Source organism: Bos javanicus, chromosome 13, assembly GCF_032452875.1.
Source record: "Bos javanicus breed banteng chromosome 13, ARS-OSU_banteng_1.0, whole genome shotgun sequence".
NCBI classification, from domain to species: Eukaryota; Metazoa; Chordata; class Mammalia; order Artiodactyla; family Bovidae; genus Bos; species Bos javanicus.
In genome coordinates, this window is record NC_083880.1 from 22,177,362 (window position 1) to 22,201,343 (window position 23,982).

At 39.3% G+C, this 23,982-nt stretch overlaps 1 protein-coding gene and 1 pseudogene across 8 annotated transcripts in view; one reads left to right on the top strand and one right to left on the bottom strand.

The window, feature by feature from the left end:
• The window catches only part of NEBL (nebulette), a 378,681-nt gene that overhangs the window by 19,437 nt on the left and 335,262 nt on the right, over positions 1–23,982 (bottom strand). For 4 of the 8 annotated variants that reach the window (XM_061435956.1, XM_061435958.1, XM_061435954.1 and 1 more), the window contains 7 exons: positions 21,898–21,990; positions 20,105–20,197; positions 18,334–18,426; positions 17,020–17,124; positions 15,869–16,040; positions 14,412–14,504; positions 13,038–13,187 (listed from right to left, as the gene is read on the bottom strand). In XM_061435956.1, the coding sequence (XP_061291940.1) occupies positions 13,038–13,187; positions 14,412–14,504; positions 15,869–16,040; positions 17,020–17,124; positions 18,334–18,426; positions 20,105–20,197; positions 21,898–21,990 (799 nt within the window). The remainder of the gene's footprint in view (positions 1–13,037; positions 13,188–14,411; positions 14,505–15,868; positions 16,041–17,019; positions 17,125–18,333; positions 18,427–20,104; positions 20,198–21,897; positions 21,991–23,982) is intronic. The other 4 variants (XM_061435957.1, XM_061435959.1, XM_061435960.1 and 1 more) reach the window with 4 other exon arrangements.
• On the top strand, positions 8,438–9,477 carry LOC133259032 (BRCA1-associated RING domain protein 1-like; annotated as a pseudogene).

Below are 23,982 nucleotides of genomic sequence, written 5' to 3' on the forward strand. Positions count from 1 at the left end.
CAGGTCTGTCACTGATGGAAAAGGAAATAATTTCTGCCCCAGATTAGAGAGTCTTTAATACTATTCTCAAGGCACAAAATCCACATTGCACATATCTATATCTACAGCCACATGCACACAGTCCTCCAAAATAAGACCAAAAAAAAAAAATGAAGGCATGCATATCGTGGATACGTATGTGGTTTCCTGACAAGAACTATACAATTTGGGGCAGTTATCTCATAAGATGAAAGCAAAAAAGAACTTAAGGACAGCAGGTAGATGGGGACACTGTTTCCATTTAGGTAAGCCATACCACCGAGACTAGCTATTGCACACAAATTATGCCATGACTGAAAAGCCATCTCACAGCAAATCCCAATTTTCCTCAGTGACCGCTACTGCTGATATTGTGTAAATCTATCTTACATAACAAGATTCATCATTATTCAAGTACAATGAAAGAAAATCTCATTACACTATTGAAGAAGCAATTCTGTAAATACTTATTGGATCAATATATGTAATATATTCTTAAAGATATAAAACTGAACTATGCATTTAGTTTATTCTAGCACCAATAAGATACTCTTAAGGAGCATCATCAATCCACGAGGACTTCCTGAATAGTTCTACATTAGACTGCCTTAGTAACAAGCCACACTAAATATCACATCTAGACACGTCTCAGTATTGATTACATTTGTGAATAAGCAGGCATGTTTTTCAACCAATGGAAGAACATTTATGAAAATGACGCAATGTGCCTCTGATATGATTTGAAGATAGGGAGATGTGGAAAACTGAATGTCAAGGATTGTCTGGCTTTCCCAGAGCCCAAGCTCTACATCCAAGGTGAGTGGTGGGGGCCAGAGAAATAGACAGGTATGAAAAGTCCCAGTCAGGTAGGAAGGTGAATAAAGGGTCACTGTGATCAAGGCGTACATTTATAAGCACACTGAGACAGGCTCTAGGAAAGTGCCTGACAGAACAGTAAATAAATTCAGAGTACAAAGGTCAGGTATATGGTGTAAGATAAAGATCAAGAACCAGAATGTCTGAGAAATGCAGCATAAACCGAGTGTTTAGGAGGAGGGCAGAGATCAGACAATAAGAAATAGGAAATCTGGTCACAAGAGAAGCAGCATATAACAAGGAGCCTGGATGGCAGGAGCTAATGAGAAAAATGAAGGCCAGAAACTCGATCCATCGCCCAGCTGTATCAGCCTGTGGACATTTTAAGTAGTTCCTGTAAAGTCACGATCCAACCCCTATGACCTACTAGCTTGGGGCTTGGGGCGGGAGGATGTGGGCACCTGGATGAAATAGGAAGTTGGGGGAGAACAAGGAAATTTGTGACTACAAAGATAAGATTACAACTTGATTGTTTTATGTGTAAGACAGAAATGTAAATATATATGTACACTCAATCTGTTATCCAACTTGGACCTCAATTTTGATCTATATAAAAACCAAAACTACCACTTCCCATCTTCATTGCTAATGTTTAACAATACTTAATAATAGATAATAACAAAATACTAAACAGAAAGCAAGAATGCCCAGTCTCTCCTATACGTGTAGCCATTTACGATTTATAAAGCTCTTTCAAAGCTTACTCATTTGACACAGATGCTATAGCCACATTTATATCCTTGATGATCAAACCTTCTCTTTTTCCCAATCAACTTAGCTTCACAGGAAATATATTTTTAAAGTTTTATTGTTTGCTACTTCAAGTGTCAGATGGTTCTCCTTCAGACACATATGGAATCCTTTGATTTAATTTTGGCAAATCAATGAAAGACACATGTGTATCTTGGAACAAGTGCTATTCATTAGTATTTGATCCTTTCCCCAACTTCACACTCAGAAAAGGAAACTTATGACGTTTCTTTCATTCCAAGTCTATTGATACTAGGAATATGAGTCTCTCTAAGGAATTCAAATTCAGTCAGAGCCCTGAACCTTTTTCTTGGAGGAGCAACAGAACTAAAGAAGAGTTTCTAACAATCTACATTGTGTGCTTTTTTCCCAGGCTAGATCTACTGACTAAATGGCTAAATATAATTATGTAATGTTCTACTAACTGGATTTTATATTATAAAGGAATCATTTGTTTTCCTATAGATTCGTTTCACCATAGAAATTCAATATTTCAATCAACTCCTTAAACCTTTCTAAACTTAAAGTGAAAGTGAAAGTGTTAGTCGCTCAGTCATGTCCAACTGTTTGTGACCCCATGGACCGTAGCCCACCAGGCCCTTTGTGACCCCATGGACTGTAGCCTGCCAGGTTTCTCTGTCCATAGAATTCTCCAGGCAAGTGGGTAACTATTCCCTCCTCCAGGGATCTTCCCAACCCAACGATCAAACACTGGTCTCCCATACTCAGGCAGATTCTTTACCATCTGAGCCACCAAAGAAGCCCTAAACTTAAATGAAGATATTAAACCATCACTTTTTTGACAGATTCTAGCAGACATCTCAAAACCGGATGGGAAACCACACTCAAATACACAGAAGGGAAATAATATGACTGGGATTCTCTTATTGAATGTACTTTATTTACAGAAGTCAGGCTGGGAAGGATTGCATTTTTTTTCAGGGGATTAAGGGTTGTCAATCAGTAATCACAAAACTGAATTAGTGGCAAAAATAGAAATACTGGAAAGCTTATTTTAAATGAAGGCAAAGAGTTTAAAATCCAGAGTGTATTTTCTTGTAGGCTGTTCTGGTTATCTAATTTTAAAAATGCTCATCACTGAAAATCAATAACATGAACTTGGGACAGAAAACCATCTATAAATCATAAGACAGAACTCTTCAGTGGGAAAAGAGAATCAACAGAAAAATTAATGTGACTACTGGGCAAAGTATTGTGACTTTATGGACACTATTCATATTAAAAGATATTTAGAAACACTGCTGATTGGATACATACCCATCCCTTTCAAAATACACTAGCAGTTTATTATTGTGCCTGCGTTTAACATTTCTGTTCCCCGTTTCATAGCAAATTGAGCTCTCCGTGATGTCTATTGTCTTTTAGGAACTTAAGGCAGGTCCTAGTGGTCTTCACTGAGCCTAGGAAAGCGATGACTTGTTCAAGCTCTTCACCGGAGCGAGCGCTCCTGGTCCTGTGCCGGGCACCGGAAGGAAAGCCACATGGGCCATTCAATTCTCTGACTCCATGTATTTCACGATTGAACAAGAAGCTAGAGTACACCGAGAGAGGAGCCATAAAAGGCATGATTTCAGAATTCTGATGGGCACTTCTACTCTACTGAGTCCCTGCTGAGAACAGATGTCCTCAATAAACAAAACACTGAGAGAAAAGTATTTATCTGAGAATGGAAGTGTTAATGTAGGAATAATTTACTGATGTCTTGGTTTTGAAAGGTCATTAGCTGACTCAGGTATTGTAATAAACATAGGTCTCAATGTTACATTCTGGTAATACATTCTACATGACTTCTTTTTAAAAAATTATAACCAGGATTATTATTGCACTGCTACATTCAAGTCAAATTAACTTTAATTAACACTAATAAAGACTAATGCCAAGTTTTAGAGATTTAACACATGCAGCAAAGCTGTTTCTTTAAATTTCAGATCAAATTTAAGTAGAATATATTTATATATTCTACAATATACATGAGTGTCTAATATGAGGTCTACATTGCACCTACAGTTTACAGTACTATATTACGCACTTTAAAATATTTTACAAGGGTAGTTCTCATGTTAAGTGTTCTTATCACAGACACAAATGTATACACCAAAGAACACAAGGAAATTTTTAGAGGTGGTATACATGTTCATCACCTTAATGTAGTGACCGTATCACAGGCATATGTGCATGTCTGAACTCATCAGCATTTATAGATTATATAGGTGCAAAATTTATATGTCAAGTATGCCTCAATATGGAGAAGGCAATGGCAACCCAATCCAGAACTCTTGCCTGGAAAATCCCATGGACAGAAGAACCTGGTGGGCTGCAGTCCATGGGGTGGCTAAGAGTCGGACACGACTGAGCGACTTCCTTTTCACTTTTCACTTTCATGCATTGGAGAAGGAAATGGCAACCCACTCCAGTGTTCTTGCCTGGAGAATCCCAGGGACGGGGGAACCTGGTGGGCTGTCGTCTATGGGGTCACAAAGAGTCGGACACGACTGAAGCGACTTAGCAGCAGCAGCAGAGCTTAAAAAGAATTATAGAGAAAAATAAAGCAAAGCAAAGGGAGAGTTATGAGTGTGTGGGGGTTGAGAGATTTCAAGGTAGAGTGATCAAGGAAACCCTTTCTGATTTGTTGTTGCTGTTGTTCAGTCACTAAGTCATGTCCAACTCTGCGACCTCATGGACTGCAGCATGCCAGGATTTCCTGCCCTTCACTATCTCCTGGAGTTTGCTCAGACTCATGTCCATTGAGTTGGTGATACCATCCAACTATCTCATCCTCTGTCTCCCCCTTCTCCTTTCTGATTCGTTGACATTTAATCAAAGACCTGAAGGAAGTGAGCAAACCACAGAAATATCTGGGATAGACTGCTCCAGACAAAGGCATCAGAGATTACAAAGGCCCACATGAGAGAACACCTAACATCCATAGCCCAGAGGTCTGTGTGGCTGGAGCAGGTAGTCCAGGAGATGAACAGGGGGCAAGACCAAGGGCCAGACCGTATGACACTTTGTAGACTGGATCTCGTTTTTTCACCGAGTGTGATTGAAGCCATTATATTATTTTGAACAAAGATGTAATGAGATTAAGTGCAAGTTTTTAAAGGTCACTGGCAGCCAAGTGGTGGCCAGCTCAAAAAAGTAAGAATGGAATTATAAAGACCAGGAGCCAATATCTGCACTCTTTAGGAGACAGAATGGTGATTCTCTTGGGCTGCAGTGGACATGGTGAGACGTGGCTGGATGAGACATAAACACATTCTGAGGACAGAGCTGACAGGCTTACAGATGGATCAGATGTGAAGTGTGAGAGGAAGAAAGGTAGTGGGGGGCGCCATGGTTTTTGCCTCAGTACTGAGGTGAAGTACTGTGTCATCAGCTGAGCTGGTGAACAAAGGTAAGAGCAGATGTTTGTTTGTTTTGTGGGGAAGATAGGAAATACGATTTTGGTTCTAGACATAAGACTTAAGATGCCTAGTAAATATCCAGCTCTTGACTATTTCGTCTGGAGTCTGGGAGTCTTAGAGTAGGAAGGAAGGTGCTTAGGGTTTGGTGTTTCTGCTCTTCTACACAAATGACAAATGTCAACAGTAAGAGTACTTGCGATATTTGAAATAAAAATCCACCAGGCTGTCTCTACACCATTAATCCCTCCAGAAGACTGATAAGACCTTGTGGTCATTTGATGCCCAAAGAGTCAAGACTCTTGGTAAAATCTAGATTATTCAAAGCAAAATGGATGCTTAAGTGGATTAAACTTCCAAGGCAGACTCAGTGGCTTACCAGGCTAGGTAACTGGTCCTCTAAACAGCCTCTACGTCTCCTGCACAGTGAAGTCCAAGGAAACATGCAAAGAAACCGTATTCAATTATATTCAGCAGAACTCTGCCTCTGAAGAGACAGTGGCTCAGCAGCACCCAGTCTCTGGCTCTGGCTCATCCCTTAGATGCACAGCCCTCGGGCTTAACGTATGCCAAATACATTAAGTTTCCAATGTGCTATATTCTCTCTCACATGCTACATTCTCTGCCTAAAACACTTCTTTCCCATCAGTCAGCCTGGCTGATTCTAATTCTCCATCACAATGCCTTCCTGAGCACAAAGGGTTCGTGCATGTGGTTCACCCACCAAAAAGCAAGTTCACGGATGACAATAACTTTATCTTTTATATTTGTGTTTCCAGAATCTCACAAATATGGGAGATACTGGATAAATGTTTGGTTAATGGACAAATGGAATTATGGGTGTTTAACCAGGGCCACTGGCTATCTAGTTGGTGCACTGCCCTCTTGGCACGTCTACAGACCATATCCTGAGAATTCCAGAAGGTATTGAAGCATCTCTTGCAACAGAACCTCTTTTGAGGACATATTATATGGAATGGAATGCTATAAAGCACAGCCTAGCTGGGACTGTCCCAGAATTCTGAAACTTGTTTTCCATCACTTAAGGCAGGACGAGGATTCTGGTCCAATAAGCTCCTTCCAGAGCAAAATGGAAAAGTTCACAAGGCTGAGACATTGAGGAGGTCGGCTTTGAAAAGTGCATCTGCTTTTCCTCCCCATCACACTCCCATCCCCTTTATGCTCCAGAGGAAAATAGAAACACATAAAATGCCTGAAGAAAAACTGAACTAGAAGAGTAAACACGGAGTGAGACGGCAAACACATAAAAATATAAGTAATACAAAACACTGTGAATTAAAAGAAACCAAAGAGATACAAAGCAGTACCAGAAGGCAAATACATGTTGCCGGCAAGTGACCTACAGACAAACACACAGATCAAAGAAAACCTTGCAGTGAAATAAGCAGAAATCATCAGGATTATTCCCACTCAAGGAAATGTGTGTCAAATGAAATAAGTTAACCTAATCTAGTACCACAGGGCAATAAAGATAATTTCAAATAATACCATTCAAGAATCAAAACAAAATTAGATGACATTTAAATAAAAGCCTCCTTTATTGAAGCAAGGCAACACAGTAGAGACGGAAAATGCAAGCCCCTTGGTAACGTAATATCTTAGAAAGTAGACCTAAAACTAAAGAAAGCCCAAAATAATCTCATAAGAAAATGAAAATATTCAGCAATCAAAGCAAGATGGGAAAATATCATGAGAAGCGCATAACTACAACAATGATAAAAATGCAAAGGAGAAGGCTTCTATGTTAATGCTCATGAAAACCAAATGTGAATGATGAAAACATTGTACTTCTGCCTCAAGGAAATGAGCTGATTGTTTAACCCTTTGTCCTAACAACCTAAATTTCCTGTAACTCAGAAAAAGGACCCCGAAACTATAATTCTCATAACTGTCCAGTCATTCAATACACAAAGTAAAGCAGGTCACCTTCAGGACATAAACACATTCTCATACATAAAAAAGAAGAGAAAGAAGAAAACAAGAGTTTATTTCAATTATGGCACTTGGCTTAGGAAATGTAAAACATCTTAGAAAAGCTACTTGTTACAGAAGTGGAATCTGAGCCGGGTAAGATCGGGTAACCTCCCGAGACCCCAGACCGAGCAGTGCGAGAGTGGGATGAAGCCTCCTGCCCCTGCGCACCGTTCTGTCCACCACAGGACAAGCTACGATACACGCCATCTCGACAGCAGGGAGTCAGCCCAACATGAAAGGTCACCTTTCTGGGACTTCATTCTTTTTATCGTATGAAATTCTAACCTAAATGGAAAGAAATCAGTAAAATCTGGAATAAAGAAAAAGATGGCGTCTCTAAATACAAACATTCTCTTTTTTCTCCATCTTACCAATAATAAGCATTGTTCTAAAGTCCCTTCCAATTTTCAGAATAGTATTTAAACAAATGTATGTGTTTAACTGAGGACACTAAAGGTTTTCATCAAACTGCTGTCATCACCATGAAAGTTACCTCCTTCTACAGACTCACTCAGCACCTCCTGACCAGGGCTCAGCACAGCATGCATTTCAAAGGGGACCCCAAATTTCAAAGCAACCAGGACCTCATGGATACTACTTCTTTGCCTCCCCACCAGAAAAGAAACTATCCTGGAGTGTTTCCACTTTCGGGTTTTTTTCTCTCTTTCAGCTATGCTTTAATGTCATTGAAACATATCAAAACAAAAATGGAAGGCTTTTCTTGAAGCCCTTGCATAACAGATTTTCATACTTTTTTTAAAACTTACATATATTTATATATGCAGTTCTAATTTTTCAGATATTAATATTTTGTACACCTAAAATTAATACAATTTTATACATCAATTATATCTCAATTTGTTTTAAAAATGGAGTGGAATGTGTGGAAAAAAAATATTAATTTGACCATTTCATTTATTCACCAAATATTTGCTGAGTGCTTATTCTAAGAGCTGGAGACAGAGTAATCATAGTAGACAAAACAGCCAATATCCCAGCCCTGGGTTCGATCCCTGGGTTGGGAAGATCCCCTGAAGAAGGAAAAGCTACCCAGTGTTCTGGCCTGGAGAGTTTCATGGACTGTATAGTCCATGGGGTCGCAGAGTCAGACACGACTGAGCGACTTCCACTTTCACTATGGGCATCTATCCTAGTTAGGAGAGACAGACAAACACATAAACAAATAAATATATATCTCAGGTGATGTCAAGTGCTATGAATAAAGAGCAAAGAGTAAAGGGCCAGACAGAACGGGAAGCAGTGCTGTTTTATATCTGGTAGTTAGAGAGGGTCTCTCTGATCAAGTGATCCTGAGCAAAGATATGAAGAAAAATAGGTCTAGACAAGCAGATAGCTCAGGTGCAGTGGGAGGGAGAGTCCAAGCTGGGGGCACATGCAGGCGCAAAGGTGGGTAAAAAGCAGGGAGACTGGGATGGGGAGAGAGGATGAGTGAACCAAGAAAAGCAGGAAATGGTTTAGGGCCGCAGTCGGGGCCCAGGTCGGAAGAGGGCCCTGTAGGCAACGGCAAGGATTTGGGTTTTATTCAGAATGAAATGGTAGCAGAAAAATGATGTGATCTAACTGGTATTAGATTTATGTGTTTCCTAAAGAACCTCATCCTTAGGAATCATCCTTAGGAATGCTCAGTGAGCTTGCAACGATTCTTAAAGACTAAAAACTGCTGAGTTTGACAGTACAGTAACTCATGTCAGGACATGTAACTCATGTTCTGGAGATACAGTCCAAAGCACCCTGAAGTGTATGCTTGGAATTCTCAGTGGATGCTGGATCCTAAAATTTGAATGGGTGAAAACATGTCTGCAAAGCAAAGAGTGTGAACAGGAAAAAAAGTATGAAATTCCTGAAGGACCACAGAAAAGCAGGCTCAACAGAGAACAGCTGTTGCCAAAGCTGTGTGATGCATGTTACTTCTATTTTGGGGGAACCTTCAAACACCATCCAAAGGACAACCTTATTAAGCTTGTCACTGCCAGTGGGGGCCAGATCCTCATTAGAAAGCCTAAGCCAGACAGTGACGTGACTCAAACCATCAATACAGTCGCGTACCACGCCAAACCTGATTCTGATCAGCACTTCTGCACACAGTATATCATCTATGAGGACTTGTCTAATCATCGCCCAGAAAGGGTTCGGCAGGGCAGAGTCTGGATGGCTCCTTCCAGCTGGTTTATAGATTGTGTGATGTCCTTTGAGTTGCTCCCTCTTGACAACCGAACTCGCACAGTGTGATAACCTAGTGATTCCACTGTTTTCATCAGTCATATTTTTACAAATAGGTAGACTCATTCATCGGAGAAGGCGATGGCACCCCACTCCAGTACTCTTGCCTAGAAAATCCCATGGACAGAGGAGCCTGGTAGGCTGCAGTCCATGGGCTCACGAAGATTTGGACATGACTGAGCGACTTACCTTTCACTTTTCACTGTCATGCATTGGAGAAGGAAATGGCAACCCACTCCAGTGTTCTTGCCTGGAGAATCCCAGGGATGGGGGAGCCTGGTGGGCTGCCGTCTATGGGGTCACACAGAGTTGGACATGACTGAAGCGACTTAGCAGCAAAGAGCCTCCAGCTGCCAGGTGGAGAACAGACCAAGGCAGAGAGAGGGCTGGTGGCTTGGGGTGGCAAGAACAGAAGCTGGAAACTCGTCTGGAAACTTCTGTGATGACTGGAGGCAGAGAGGGCAGCAGCTGAGATGGGGGAACGGTGGGGGCCCAGGGGAGGAGGTGGACCATGCAGTCAGATTCTGGATGTGTTTGTCCCAGGCAAGCTGGTAAGATCTGTTAATGGTTTGGATGTGGACGTGAGCAAAAGACAAGTGTGGAGGATGATTCCTAAGGATGTGAAGTTAGTATCTGGAATGTTGCAGTCACTACTTAGCAACCCGGGAGGCCTGGAAAAGCAGCAGAATGTTGTGGAGAAGGTGAGGAGGCATTTTTGGACTTATTAGGTTAGATATGTCACTGATTGTTTGAATACAGACATAAGGTACCAATCAGTAGACTATGATTTGCTTCACTTAAAATTAGAAGCATATTCTCAGGTATCCCCAAATCTTTTTGAATTAACCTAGATACACTGTGGGTAAGCCACTGTGCTAATGTTATAAAAACTTACTGGTACATCTACACTTTTGCTTCATCCCTCAATATCAACTTCCCAAAATTGGAAATGTCACCAAACACAAGCCTTTTATCAGGTGACAATGACAGGTTATAAACATCTCCAAGAAGTCAGCGTTTCTTCCAAGGCATTATTTAAGTTGTGGAGACACTCCTTCCTGCCAAAAACCTTCCTGCACCACCTTTCATGGAGTCTGATGTTCCTCCACTTTAAAAAATAAACGTGATTATTCTCTCTTAACCATGTGTTGCTGCTGCTGCTAAGTCACTTCAGTAGTGTCTGACTCTGTGCGATGCCATAGATGGCAGACCACCAGGCTCCCCCATCCCTGTGTTACTCTTACTCAAATTCCATCTTAAATATAAGAACACTTACGTATACTTTCTTTCAATGGAGACATTTCTTATTCATTTTGGCATAGTGTAGGGTCTTCTTACTAGAAATAATTAGAAAGTAGTGGGCTTGAGAGGAGGAAGAGAAGATAAACCAACAACAGTGGGTTTTCGATGAGCCAAGAAAATCGGAGACAAATGCCAAACTCCTCCCTGGCATAGACGGAGCTGAGAAACCTGCAGGAGGGGGCTCAAACTCTCCTTATCCGCACGGATGAATCCAAGACCTGATCACGGACACAGGTGATGACTTCCCATTTGTCTCCAGTGCAGCCTCCTCCTCTGGACTCTAACTGCCTGCTCAACGCCTCCATTTGAATGTCTCATTGATGCACCACTTCTGTGTTCTGTTCTGTCTCTGAGAAACATTATTTTCCCAAAGCCCATTGGCATAGTTCACTTCCATTTAGCATTCACATCTCAGCTCAAATCTTCCTTCCCTGAGGAAGGCTCCCGTGACATCGAGGCCAGATGGAGTACCCCCTTGTGGCCCCCACGTGCTCCCCTCCCAGCACTTACTCTGTTCATAATTATAGATTACTTGGGTAAGTATCTGCTCAATGTCAGGGTCCTCACCAGACTCCAAACCCCTTAGAGCAGATGCGTATCTCTGCTGCTCACTGCTATGTACACTGCCAGATCTGAGCTCTTGGCTGATGCACAAAAAGCGCTCAAACATTTGGTGATTAAATGAATGAATGCTGTGTTTGTGTGTTCAGACATGAAGTTAAAGGCTCCCCGATGAAGCAAAGACTCTAAGGTGCATCGCTTTTGGGAGAGACATCAGTTCTACTACGTTGAACTGAGAAAGTTAAATAAGGTTGATGGAAATTTGTTCTTGTATTTGCTTTGGGTTTTATTTATCTTACCAGGCATCAATATTATTCTGTACCTCTAGAGTCACAGAGGACATGGAAGGGAGAAATCAATAGCCCCAAGCCAAAAAAATAAAGTTACTGAATCCTTTGTTAGATAAGCAGACACTGAAAGAGGAGCTCTCACACATTTATCTTACCTACAAGAAAGAAACCCTAGTTCATAAACATTAGAAGCATAGAGGAAGGAGACTCTTAAAAACTTTCTACAAAGATCAAGCCAAAAAAAAAAGAAAAGTCAAACTCATAGAAACAGATAGCAGAACAGTAGTTGCCAGAGGCTGGGGGAAATAGGTAGAAATTGGTAAAAGGGTACACATTTTTAATACACAATGAATAAGGTACAAGAAGCTAAAGAATAACACAGTGACTATAGGTGATAACATTGTGCTGTATAAATGGAATTTGTTGACAGAGTAGAACTTAAGTGCTCTGGCCAAAGGAAAAAAAGAAGATATATTTGTGAGGTAATGGATATGTTAATTAACTAACTGGGGAGAATCCTTTCACAACATATCATATATCAAATCATCATGATGTACACTTAGAATATCTTACAATTTTATATGTCAACTATACCTCACTTTATCTGAAATTTTAAAAAGAAACATCTTTCTACCAAGCTAAGGCAAGTCTGAATGTACAATTTAAGATTATTGACTGCAATTGATTTTCTTCTCAAAGGGGTCTTTCCTATAAGTGCAAAAAATCAATTACTCAATTGCAAGAGATTTCATAGTTTCATCAGGTCCATAGTCACATTACTTTTCCCAAGATGTTAAACTCCTGCACTTCAAAATCTCCTGCCTTAGGGATTTCAGTGCTATGGCCTTTGGTTGTAATGGAAACTCAGTTTTCCTTTTGTTCTGTGTTCACTCCTCTCCCCCTCCCCACGGCACTCAAATGTGGCTGTACCTTAGTCATAACCTTTAATAACAGCTAGAGTAGTTTAACATCCAAAACAATTTCAACGACCGATTTCTAGACCTAAGCCATCAGCTTGGATCCAGAAAACAGAAGAATGTAAAGGACAAGGATAGTAATATAAGATACAAAGATTATTAACAATCAACAGTATTTTCCATTTTAAAAAAATCTCACATCCCAAGTACATACCCCATTTCTTTTTGGCAAGATCTAACTCTGTCTGCAACTGTATATGAATATTTAAACACATAAATTCATAGCACTCTCTTAGCCACTCAAATATAACCATAAGATTGATTTTCCTTAATGGAAATCAGATATGAACTCCACAGAACTCAAGTTTCCACTCTGGCTGTGTATATCCATCACATACAACTCCTGTGAAACAGATTCACGTAGCAGATCCCAAGACCCTGTTGTCATTAAAGATCCATTTTTAGTGAAAACAGTGAGGAAAGATAGGAAAAACAAGCATGCAAAAAATGCATATTATTAGTTTTTAAAAAAGACTCAACTTTCTAAACATAATTTTAAATGTTCAAACATATCCATGCCATGTTTGTGCAAAAGTGAAGAATTTGTTAAAGACACACTTGGGATACATTAAAAGAGACTTCTGAGAGTGGTTAATGTTTGATACCTCCTTCATCAGATGGTCTTGTTACCTCACTGCAGCATGAAAAGCTACGGTAAATCTCGGATATTTCTGATTTGTCATCTCCCAGACCTGTACCAAAAGTACTGCTCGAGTAAGACCGAGACCGTTGTCTCCTATAAAGATTCGCCTTTTCTATATTGGAAGGAAAATATTCATATTTGTGATTAAGTGACTTGAAGAACAAACAAACCAAAATAATTACTTAAAAATTTAACAAGGAAGAAAAATAATCCCTCATTAAATTGCAACCCCAAAGCTCAGGTATTATAAATTCTAGCCATCTATTCCCTAACTTCAGCACATATTATCAACAACACAAATGACTTAATGATCATTCACACTCAGTTTGGTCTAAATTTTAAAGGAGAGATGAGGCATGGGAAGTTGACAAGAACTAAGAAAACACTGGCAAATTAGTAAATTTCTATCAAAAGTTTAGTTATAAATAGTTCTTTTCAAATATCACTAATGATACAGCATTTGTCGCCTTTTCTTTATTTTTAGAAAATTTGGATGACAATTTGGCTGATTATGTGGATCAAATTACTATAAAAATATTAGAATTTCTACTTTGCCTTGGACTTTCAATTTTGTTAATGTTAACAATTAAACTTGGAGTCACAATTGGGGGCAGAGAAGGACCTAAATGATAGATCTATTTATATGTTTAAAAAAGTCCCATAACTGTCAAATCTTCAGTTTGCTAAATGCGGTCTGAAAGCCTACAAAGATCAACCCTGGCTATTGCTATACCCAAAAATCCAAACCATTTGGGTTTTACTTTTAATTATAAACATACAGTTGAAGTTAAAAGTCAAATAAACTTCCTATGTAAACTACAAATTTTGCATTTTATAAAAACTCAGAGATAAATTTTAAGGATACTTGAAAACCTATTTTAAGACATTTACGATGCTATGTAGAAAGTCTCTCCTCTGTTTTATATAAAAGTCTTCAAAGAATTCCTTAAAGAACTATATCTTTAAAATGTTGTGCTTTTCATAAAACAAATCTTTATGTTAGCAGTTTAGTGCAGTCCAAATAGCTGCATTTCAAAGCCCAGAGAACTTCTAAAATCATATTCACTAATAAAAAGGAAGTGTAAGTAAGCTCTAGACACCTTTAAAATAAACCTAGAACTAATCTAGGATATATTAAAAAGCTCTTTTGTAAGTTTTGTTTTCATAAATGATTAGTGGCATATTAAATAACACAGCAACTCTCTTGGTTTTTCGAAGCCCAAACTTGAAAATTTACATTACACAGAAGGCACAATGAACCTGCAGAGCTCACAGCAGCTTCACTTTGAGGACAAAAGCCATGTAAATGGGGAGGAACTCAAAACGTAAGCAGTACCAGAAAGCATATGTAGACTCCTAGACTGAATATTGTCTTCCAGGGGATCAATGTCGAAGATGGAGCCAGGATCTGTGCGCCAAACTTTGAGGTCTTTTACCAAAGGAAGAAATCAACAAATCAAGAATGAATTAAAAAAAAAAAAAGTCAGCACCCAAGAGAGTCAAACAAAATCTGAAAAGGGGCATATCCAAAAAGCAAGCATGTAATATGTGCAAACCCACTGTGCAGCAGACTTCAGAGGAGAACGGAGGGATATTCACACTCACAGTGTGATTCACACTCACAGGATTTGCTAAAAAACCTTGCGATCAAATGTAAGTTGTCTGGTTTATTCTTTGTTGACCTTCCACAGGGAGCCTGTGACTTATCACACATACACACCATACCACTCCCCACATCCCCAAACCCTCATCACTCATGCTCTCCACACACTGAAACAGGGAAAATGTTGGGTTAAAACTCCTGATTAAGGACATGCGAGTAATTTATAAGAGGCAACTAAAAGGTTTTTGTCTAAGAAAACAAAACAAAAATAAAAAAAATTATCTTCCTACAACAGAAACAAATGTTGAACAAATTGAAAAAAATCAGTATCTTTCCTTTGCTTTCTTAGCTTTTAGTACAAACCTTGCTCACTCTGTCACCATTCAACACTATGTTCCTAAGATTTTCCCTGGATGACAAGAAAGAACAGAAGGTTGAGGCTCCTTTCTCTCTGATTTGTGAGACTTTCAGACAGCTCTACTCTCCCAGTTCAGAAATAATATTCAAAAAAATATAAGCTACTCACATGGTAGAAACCATCAGAATCTCTCAGGCATGTCTATTTGACGTCAAAGGACCTATATGGTGTTACTTCTGTTCTGTTACCTATACAGACAATGTCTGCAGTACAATTATTGATCAGTACATAAGCTAAAAGTGAAAGTGAAAGATGCTCAGTTGTGTCCGACACTTTGCGACCCCATGGTCCGTCCATGGACTTCCCCAGGCAAGAATACTGGAGTGGGTAACCGTTCCCTTCTCCAGGGATCTTCCCAACCCAGGCATCGAAATCAGGTCTCCTGCATTGCAGGCAGATTCTTCATCATCTGAGCTACCAGGGAAGCCCACATAAGCTAAAGGGAAACAAAATAATTGCTTAATCTTCATTATCACCTATGTCTGATATTTGGGCTGCCTCTTTGCGTAGCAAGTAGGAACACTCAAGACCAGAAGGTTATTAAAGACAGAGAATGTCCAACTACGGAACGAATTTGCAACACCACCTGGCAAAGGCCATGAATTCCCTCCAACGTGGTGCAAACAACAACACTTTGCCTTTTGTCCACTTTCACCTGGGCACCATGTCATGCATTTGAGGAGGGGTCTGATGAATAAGGAAGTGAATTCCATTAATAAAAACAGGGATCTTTTTGACTGTGCAGACCTGCCAAGCAGGCCAGTCAGCTTACCAACAATGATTCCAGGTCTCCTGTCCATCTCCACAATGTGAGGATGGACACCTTTATAGGCGGCATCGCTGACGACCTGGGTGTTCCTTCTCACTCGCTCTGTCACAGGGTCATCCACAACAGGAGTAAAGCCCCTTCCCTTTGTCTTTTCAAAATCTTCATGATATTTCACCTGAAAGAGGGAAAAACCATAGTAACTCCACTGAAATTTCCTGAATGCGATACAGCTCACAAAATTTGAGTATAAAGAAAGTTACTATACCAGCTGCATCTAGATTATTTTCTACATAAATGTATTTTTTCCGGTTATTCCAAAAATAATTTATGAAATTTCAGTTTCCTAGCATGAGAAATCAAGTGCTGATATTTTCACAATGCTTTCCATCATTGCAGTTAGCAGCTCTTTTAATATATAAGCTTGTATATAAGTAAGAAGTATTGAAAGATTTATTTTTCAAATCCTAGTTACTTTCTAAAATGTACTCACTTAGGTATAAGTTAATTTCCTATCTCTTAAACTTTAGTATGCAATAAAATGATAAGCTATTTCTATACTATTATTTAAGAAAGCAATATTATTTAAAATTCGATTAAGAGAGCAAGTTACATATAACTACATATATAATGTTTGTATATAGTTACAAAAACATATACTTCAAAACACGTGTTTTTTGCATTCTGAAATTAGGTTAGGGTGATGGTTGTTTAACTCTGTAAATTATACTAGAAACTACTTTGTATACTTTAAATGGGTGAGCTTTATGGTATATAAAATATATCTCATGAGACTGTTTTTTAAAAAAATACATATTTTCATATTCTTTAAACATGTAAACACACCAAACTCCATCTTAATATTAATTGAAAAAAAAAGTCCAAGCAAGTATCTTCCATAAAAAGCATTTATAGTAGCAGTCACGTTAGAAATAAAAACACACCCCAAAAAATCACCGAGAAAAATTATTTTATTAGACTAAATATTTCCCATACATTTCAGTAAGATTAGAAAGTTCCCCCCAAAGGATGGGCCCATGGGCCTTTCCATGCTTTGTTAGTTATCCAGATTAACGGTGAACAACGCCATCGGTGCACGGGGTGGTGCCACTCCTTAGTACGTTTTAGTCACGGATGGAGGACCTGTTGGACCCTACCATTGAAATACGATTTTGAGCTTCTTTGACATGTCTGAGACCAGGTGTATCTAAAATCAGACTTGGTCTACCTTTCATCTGTTTCTGGTCCTGGGTATATTTTACCTGCAAAGTAAATAACAGAGCATACTTCACAAAAAGACAACTATAATTTTAAAATTACCTAAGTTTTTCAAGCTTTCCAAATGAGTGAGGCATATACAACATATTCTGAATTACTTCCCAGGTAACTTATTTAGTGAATTGCATTTCCTTCTAGAATAATGAGCTAAAATTTTACTCTTGATGGTCTCCTTTAAAGGCTACAGCAAAGATGACCGAAATCTCTCTACAAACTGAATACAAATGTGTAAGTGACCAACATCCACTAACCATGAGTCTGTAAAAGTGGGAAATACTTTATCAATAGGGAAAATCCAAAACTAAATGGAACCTAAATTTCTTTTTCTGTTTCTCTATTTCTCCTTTTTCTGCCATAACACTGTGGAAGCATGCATAACACACATACCTCTATCAATATTTCCTTTTATTTGACCAGAGCAGATGGTAAGAATCATTAGGTATCCACCTTAGGTTCCCTCTAAACAGCCACAGCTTAAAGGTAATTTGTGTTGAATACAGTCAGCATCTCTGGGCAGAAATGCCACTAGAGAGCTGCACAGTTTAAAATCTAAATGCTGATTCCCAGGCATAAAGCTCTTTCTGACATCTGACTATCAGAACATTGCTTTTTGTGAGCCTGATTCTGTGTAAGATCAGGATACGGATTATTGCAGACATGAGGGGATATGTGCACTCAGAACAGAAGCCCTGGTATTTCCTGAGAGAAGGTATACTCCCCAAATAAGACCCTGACATGCAACACAGAACTTCAATGAGTAACCGATTTCTGTGTTAAATATTAAAGACTGTTTTTTCCTCTAAGTCCTTACTTTGGAGTAATGATTCATTTCTTATTTTGTTTTGCAGAGAGGACTTAACAATCAACATTCAATGGAATACATCTGTAAAATGATAATTGTTTAACTTATACATCAAAGACTACCACTTTCAAAGACACTGGCTAAAATAACATGACTCATTGTTTAAATGAACATAATTCAGTTTAAAATGAAACTTTAAATATAAGTGTTGGTCACATCTGGAAACATCAGTAGGGTTCAGGACAATGTAAAGTTAGACAGTGGCGGCTTTCAGATGTCATCTGAAATAACACATGTACTTTCTGCATATCTTACAAAAGCTTCTTGGTCTGCAAATAAATAATAAAGAACATGTCCTTAATGATCGCACCAAGTGAATAAAACAACTTGCCGAACTAATATTTTCTTGATTCTTCTTTACTCTTTCCATTTCAGGAGTTACACTTAAAGCTGTAGCTCTTCCCATCTGAGATTTATAATAAACCTATCATTTTGGAAAACAAAAAACAGAGCACTGTGAATCAATTCAACTAAACAAGACTCTCATAGTACTTATTTTAAAGAGCTAAGCAAGGATAGGAAGCTGCGGGGGTGGGAAAAAAAGGAGGCTAGCAGAGGGCTTTGTTGTTGTTTACTCACTAAGTCATGACCGGCACTTTGCGACCTGATCGACTGTAGCCCGCCAGGCTCCTCTGTCCATGGATTTTTTTTCCCAGGCAAGAATACTGGAGTGGGGTGCCATTTCCTTCTCCAGGGGACCTTCCCAGACCACGGATTGAAACGGTGTTTCTTGCATTGGGAGGCAGATTCTTTACCACTGACCCATCAGAGGTCTAGTCATATTTAAAATGCTTGCATCTTAAATCATTCTATTTTAATTCATCCTATGGCAGAGAATCACTGTGAATGTACTCATTATATGGGTGTACCGTCAGTAAGGCTATAATAAGCATTTCATCACAAAGGAGTAAGGTAAGAAATATCTTCACAGATGTTACTTTAAGATATTCTTACCCATATAGAAGGCTGCTGGACCATTATGGTTTCTTAGTAATTAACTGTGGCAGAATTTTGGCCATGATGCCTAAGCAGTAACCATGGTGATCCATAAGGCCAGCATGCTCCCCAGTGCTCCATCCCTCCTTCTCCAGAACCATGTTCCCTTTAGAGAGTAATGGAGTTACATCAACTGTGACTCTGAATACATCAGGAGAAGGTGAGTATCTACTTCTCCAAAATACAGTTGTCAGGGACAATGCCAAACAATAAACTGCCTTCCCTTTATAATCTGGCCAAAGGACTTTAAATGTTTAAAGAATAAAAGATTTCTTTGTATCTAACAGATTTTCAAATTTCCTCTTCCAGAGAACACAATTTATTATTAATGACTTCAGAAAAAGGATTCTCTCAGGGACTTTCCTGGTGGTCTAATGCTTAAGACTCCACGCTTCCAATGCAGGGGGCATGGGTTTGATTCCTGTTTGGTGAACTAAGATCCCACATGCTGCATAATGCAACTGAAAAATAAAAGTAAGTTTTTTAAAAAATTTAAAAAGAAAATAAAAAAGTACTCTCTCAGCAAACTGCATCCATGGATGACATAACAGAAAGGAGTTAGAACAGGCCAAGAATTGGTGTCTGAGTAAAACTTGACAGCCCTGAACAAGTGCCCTGAAAATGGACCTGTTTCATATGACCTATTCAGCCAGGCACACTTCATAATTTTTTCCCAGCATCATCCAAAAATAAAGTGATGATAGCTATGAGTGGAAATGGGGTTGGACAGGCTACAGAACAAGAATACATTTATTAATACATTTGGAGTAAAGGGAGTGGGAAAGCTTATTGTAGAGCCAAGATGCCAAAAACTGCCATGGCATCCCTTTGGAGAATCACTGAAACTGCAAGCACGAAGAGCAGATAAGAGGGATATACAATAACCTGCAGACAAAAATCACATTGCAGTCACTAGGAACTCTGAGCAGGGCGTGCCTGACTGGACCCACAATGCCTAACACCCTGAAAACTTTCCAGTAAATTGACAGTCAATTGAGAGCAGAGGCAATCAACTCAAGGTCATGAAAACTTTGTAAACACAATCCCTTCATTGGCATGTTGACAATACGTTTGCTTTCTTAAGAAAAAAGTGACTAAGATCACACATTGCTGAGGTTCTTCTGGTTTTCTTTCACTCTCTTCAGCTCTGGTGGATCAGAAATTGCAGTCGCCTGTTTAATCTCTCCTCTGTATTTTACCTGTGGAGGATTAATATGAATTTTAATAAATAGCAGAATGGTCTCCAACCAAATATCAACAGAGGATAAGCCTCAAAATTAACCCTATTTTTTACATAATTTTTCCCACAGTAGATGTGTGTCAGCCTTTCAGTTCAAATCTACATCTGGCTTTGGATTCTTCTGACTTGGCAAGCACCAAGTGCTGGTTGTACTTCTTAAAAATGATTTTTAATAAATATTTCTGTGTTCAATACCAAAACCAATTGCAAAGACCACGACTAAATGTAATAGAAATAGAAGGGGAAGACACTGTAATGAAATCATTATAAGGGATATCCTTGCCGGTTCAGTAGTTAAGACACCATGGTGTCCGGTGGCCACATGTTAGTTCCCTGGCCAGGGAACTAAGATCCTGCATGCTGTGCGTGGACAGAAAATAGGGAGAAAAAAAAATTAAAACTAAAAAAAAAAAAAAAATCATTAAAAGAGAACTATAGTGAAGTAGTCATGGCAGCCTGGGAAGGCCATTTACTCCTGTTCTGATCTGGAGCCTCCATCTTCAAAAGAAGCCTAAGACCCCTCACTCATACCACTATCAGGGAAACTGTAAGGATAAAGCAGTATTCAGCCTGATTTCCTCCTCCATCTGGAAGAAGTCACTCTTAAATTTTAAAGTGTCTCAAAATTATCTGGTTCAGAAGAAGAAGGTTATTGTTTATAACGGTAAAAATTCCATAAAATGGTCCAAAAAATGGGAAAAATAACCATTAGGGGACACATTTGAAAGAGATTTCTGAATTCAGGGAGGCCTGGGTTCAAATCCCAGCCCTGCTGTCACAAACCATGGGTTCTTGCATGTCCTCTGACTTCTCAAGACTCAGTTTCCCACACTTACAAACCAGAGCAATAAATCAGGCCTACCCCACTGAATCACATAACGCATTTAGCACAGGGTCCACAGCCGGGGGACCTCATGATTATTAACTACCCTTGCTTTACTAGCAACAGATCACTGAATGATTGATGTTTTCTGTTTTATTTATAAGGTTCCCTGCCAGGACATTACGTCTCAGAACCCCAGTCAATTCAGGTCTTCCTTTGCCTTATGCCAATAGACAACTTTCTCTTTTCTCAGACTGACAACATACCCACTATGCTGCTCTCCAGCTCTTTAGATTTGGATGTAGTTTCAGAGATTTACCATCTAAACTATGAGGCCCATGAAGATAGGAAGGGGTCTTATCTATCTCTGTGTACCAGTGACCAGGATAATGCCTGCCACATTGCTTAATGAAGAGTTCTTCAATAGGGACTTCCCTGGTGGTTGAATGGTTGGAACTCTGCCTTCCAATGCAGGGGGTACAGGTTCAATCCCTAGTCAGGGAGCTAGGATCCCATATGCCTCACAGCCAACCAACCAGAACGTAAAACAGAAGCAATATTGTAACAAATTCAATAAAGACTTTGAAAAATGGTCCACATAAAAAAAATATTAAAAAAAAAGATTTCTTGAATAAATAAGCATGGCCAAATAGTAGCAAAGCAGTTCCCAACTTCCTGGATTCTCACAAGGGTGCCACAGTCCACACACCTCAGTATGGGATAGTAGAAAAGAAGTGACCAAGATGTAGAGTGTCTAATGCTTTTCAGAAAGCATTGTAAAGAATAAAAATAGCTAATGTTTGGTAAAATATAAGAGCAAAACAGAAACAACTTGCCGTGCTCAGCTGCTCCTGGTTTCTCCTCACTCTCTCTATCTCGGGCGTCATGCTCACAGGAGTTGCTCTGTCACACGGCTCTTTGTACCTGAGCTGGGAGACAAACGCAAGATGGTGTGAGGTTACCGGAAGGAAGAGTGAGCTAACACAGCAACTGGTGAAAAGAAACGTCACACAGCACTCATTAGCTGACATCTTTGCTAGGATTTTACAGCGAAAGATGCTTTGCTAATAGATGTCATCATCACAGTGATCCTGGAACTAAGCTTTTCCTTGCCCAAATGTTTTGAATTATACCTGGGGTTGTTTTTCTTCAAACTGTATTATTTCTTGGTGGCCTCTCTGAGTTTGATCCTATCAGTAATGATAAATGACCACTTCTGTGAGTTCATTTCTTCACAGTACTAAAATGACATTACCAAATGACCATTTTATATTTACATTTAAAAATAAAAATTCTGGATTCATCACTAGAAAGAAGGGTTATGCCAGTCCTATGCCTTCACCTCAGTGATCAGTTGTCACTATAAAAAGAAACCCTGAACCTCCTTCTTCACCAAGTTCCAACATTGGAAAGCCATGCTCTGACCAGCATCGTGGAGATATTTCTTTTTAAAAAAACATTTATTTATTCATTTGACTGCACCAAGTCTTGGTTGTTGCAAATGGAATCTTTAGTTTCATCAAGTATGAATATAGTTTTCTGACCAGAGATGGAACCCTGGCCCCGTGCAGTGGGAAAGTGGAGCCTTAGCCACTGGATCACCAGGGAAGTCCCATCATGGAGATACTTCTGACCTACTGCCGGAGTAGGGGATCAGAGTCCAACATTTGTGGTCAGCTTTCCCAGTAATTCCACCACATTCCAGGAAATAAATGAGGATCCAACACAGGGAGATAGAAAGCATGTCCACCAAATGAATTTCTGACAGGTAAAAGGAAAACTAGAGGTTACAATTCCATTATGAAGAACTCCACAGGGACAGTCTTAATGAGTTTTTGGAGCTTAAACTTAGTGTGAAGGAATTTTTTCTTTTTTTTTTTTTTTTGCAAGACATCACAAGGCCTGCAGATAAAATGGACTTGAGATGTACACCCTCAGAAGTGCATGTGCAAGTGAACAGATATCTGATAAGCCTGGAAAATAAATGACAAAGGGTCAGGCTCTTGCCGTGCGACTTCTTTCTCTGTACCATGGCACGCAGTTTGAGAGTTTAGGCAGATTCTGTGTCGGATAATTGCCTAAAGTGAGGAAAGGTCCAAAGTAATCTTTGTTGATGGCAGGATACAAAGAAAGATGACTCTGGGTAGAGTTCAGAGGAGAAACATTTGCAGAACAGCATCACTGATGTAGAGAAATTGTTGCAGCCGATTTCTAGTGGATGTCAGTTTGGGGGCATAAATTTGATATGGAAACGCTTCATGTATTGCATTCACCCACTCACAAACATGCTGAGTGCTTTACAGGCAATATCTCACTTAATATTCTAGTCCCTGTTTTAAAGATGAGGAGAATGAGGCTTGGAAAGGTTGGTGGCTTAGGAAGGATATTCAGCAAGTAAGGTCTGGATCTAGGATCAAACCAACAGTCCAGAGCCCACATTGTTCTCCACTCCAGAGTTATTCAAATTTCAATCATGTATACACCACTTACCATAAGACATGCAAGGTATCACCTGAGCTGTGATTTCTAGTATTTTTTACTGAGCTGTGATTTCTAGTATTTTTTACTGAGCTGTGATTTCTAGTATTTTTTAATTAAATTAACTCCTTATTTTCAAATAGTTATTTAAGGGAGTGTTATGCGTCTATGATAAATTGGAAACTAGTAAACTCTTATTTAATTTTTGGAGGATAATTGCTTTACAAGGTTGTGTTGGTTTCTGCTGTGCAACAGTATGCATCATCTACATGTAACATATATCCCCTCCCTCTGAAGCCTCCCTCCCAATCCTCATCCCACACTTCTAGCTCATCACTGAGCTGAGCTTCCTGTGCAACTCTTCTTTCACAAAAAGGGACCTATTATGACAGTCTCTAGGTCACACTGAGTGAAGCCAGTTGGAGAAAGACAAATATCATATG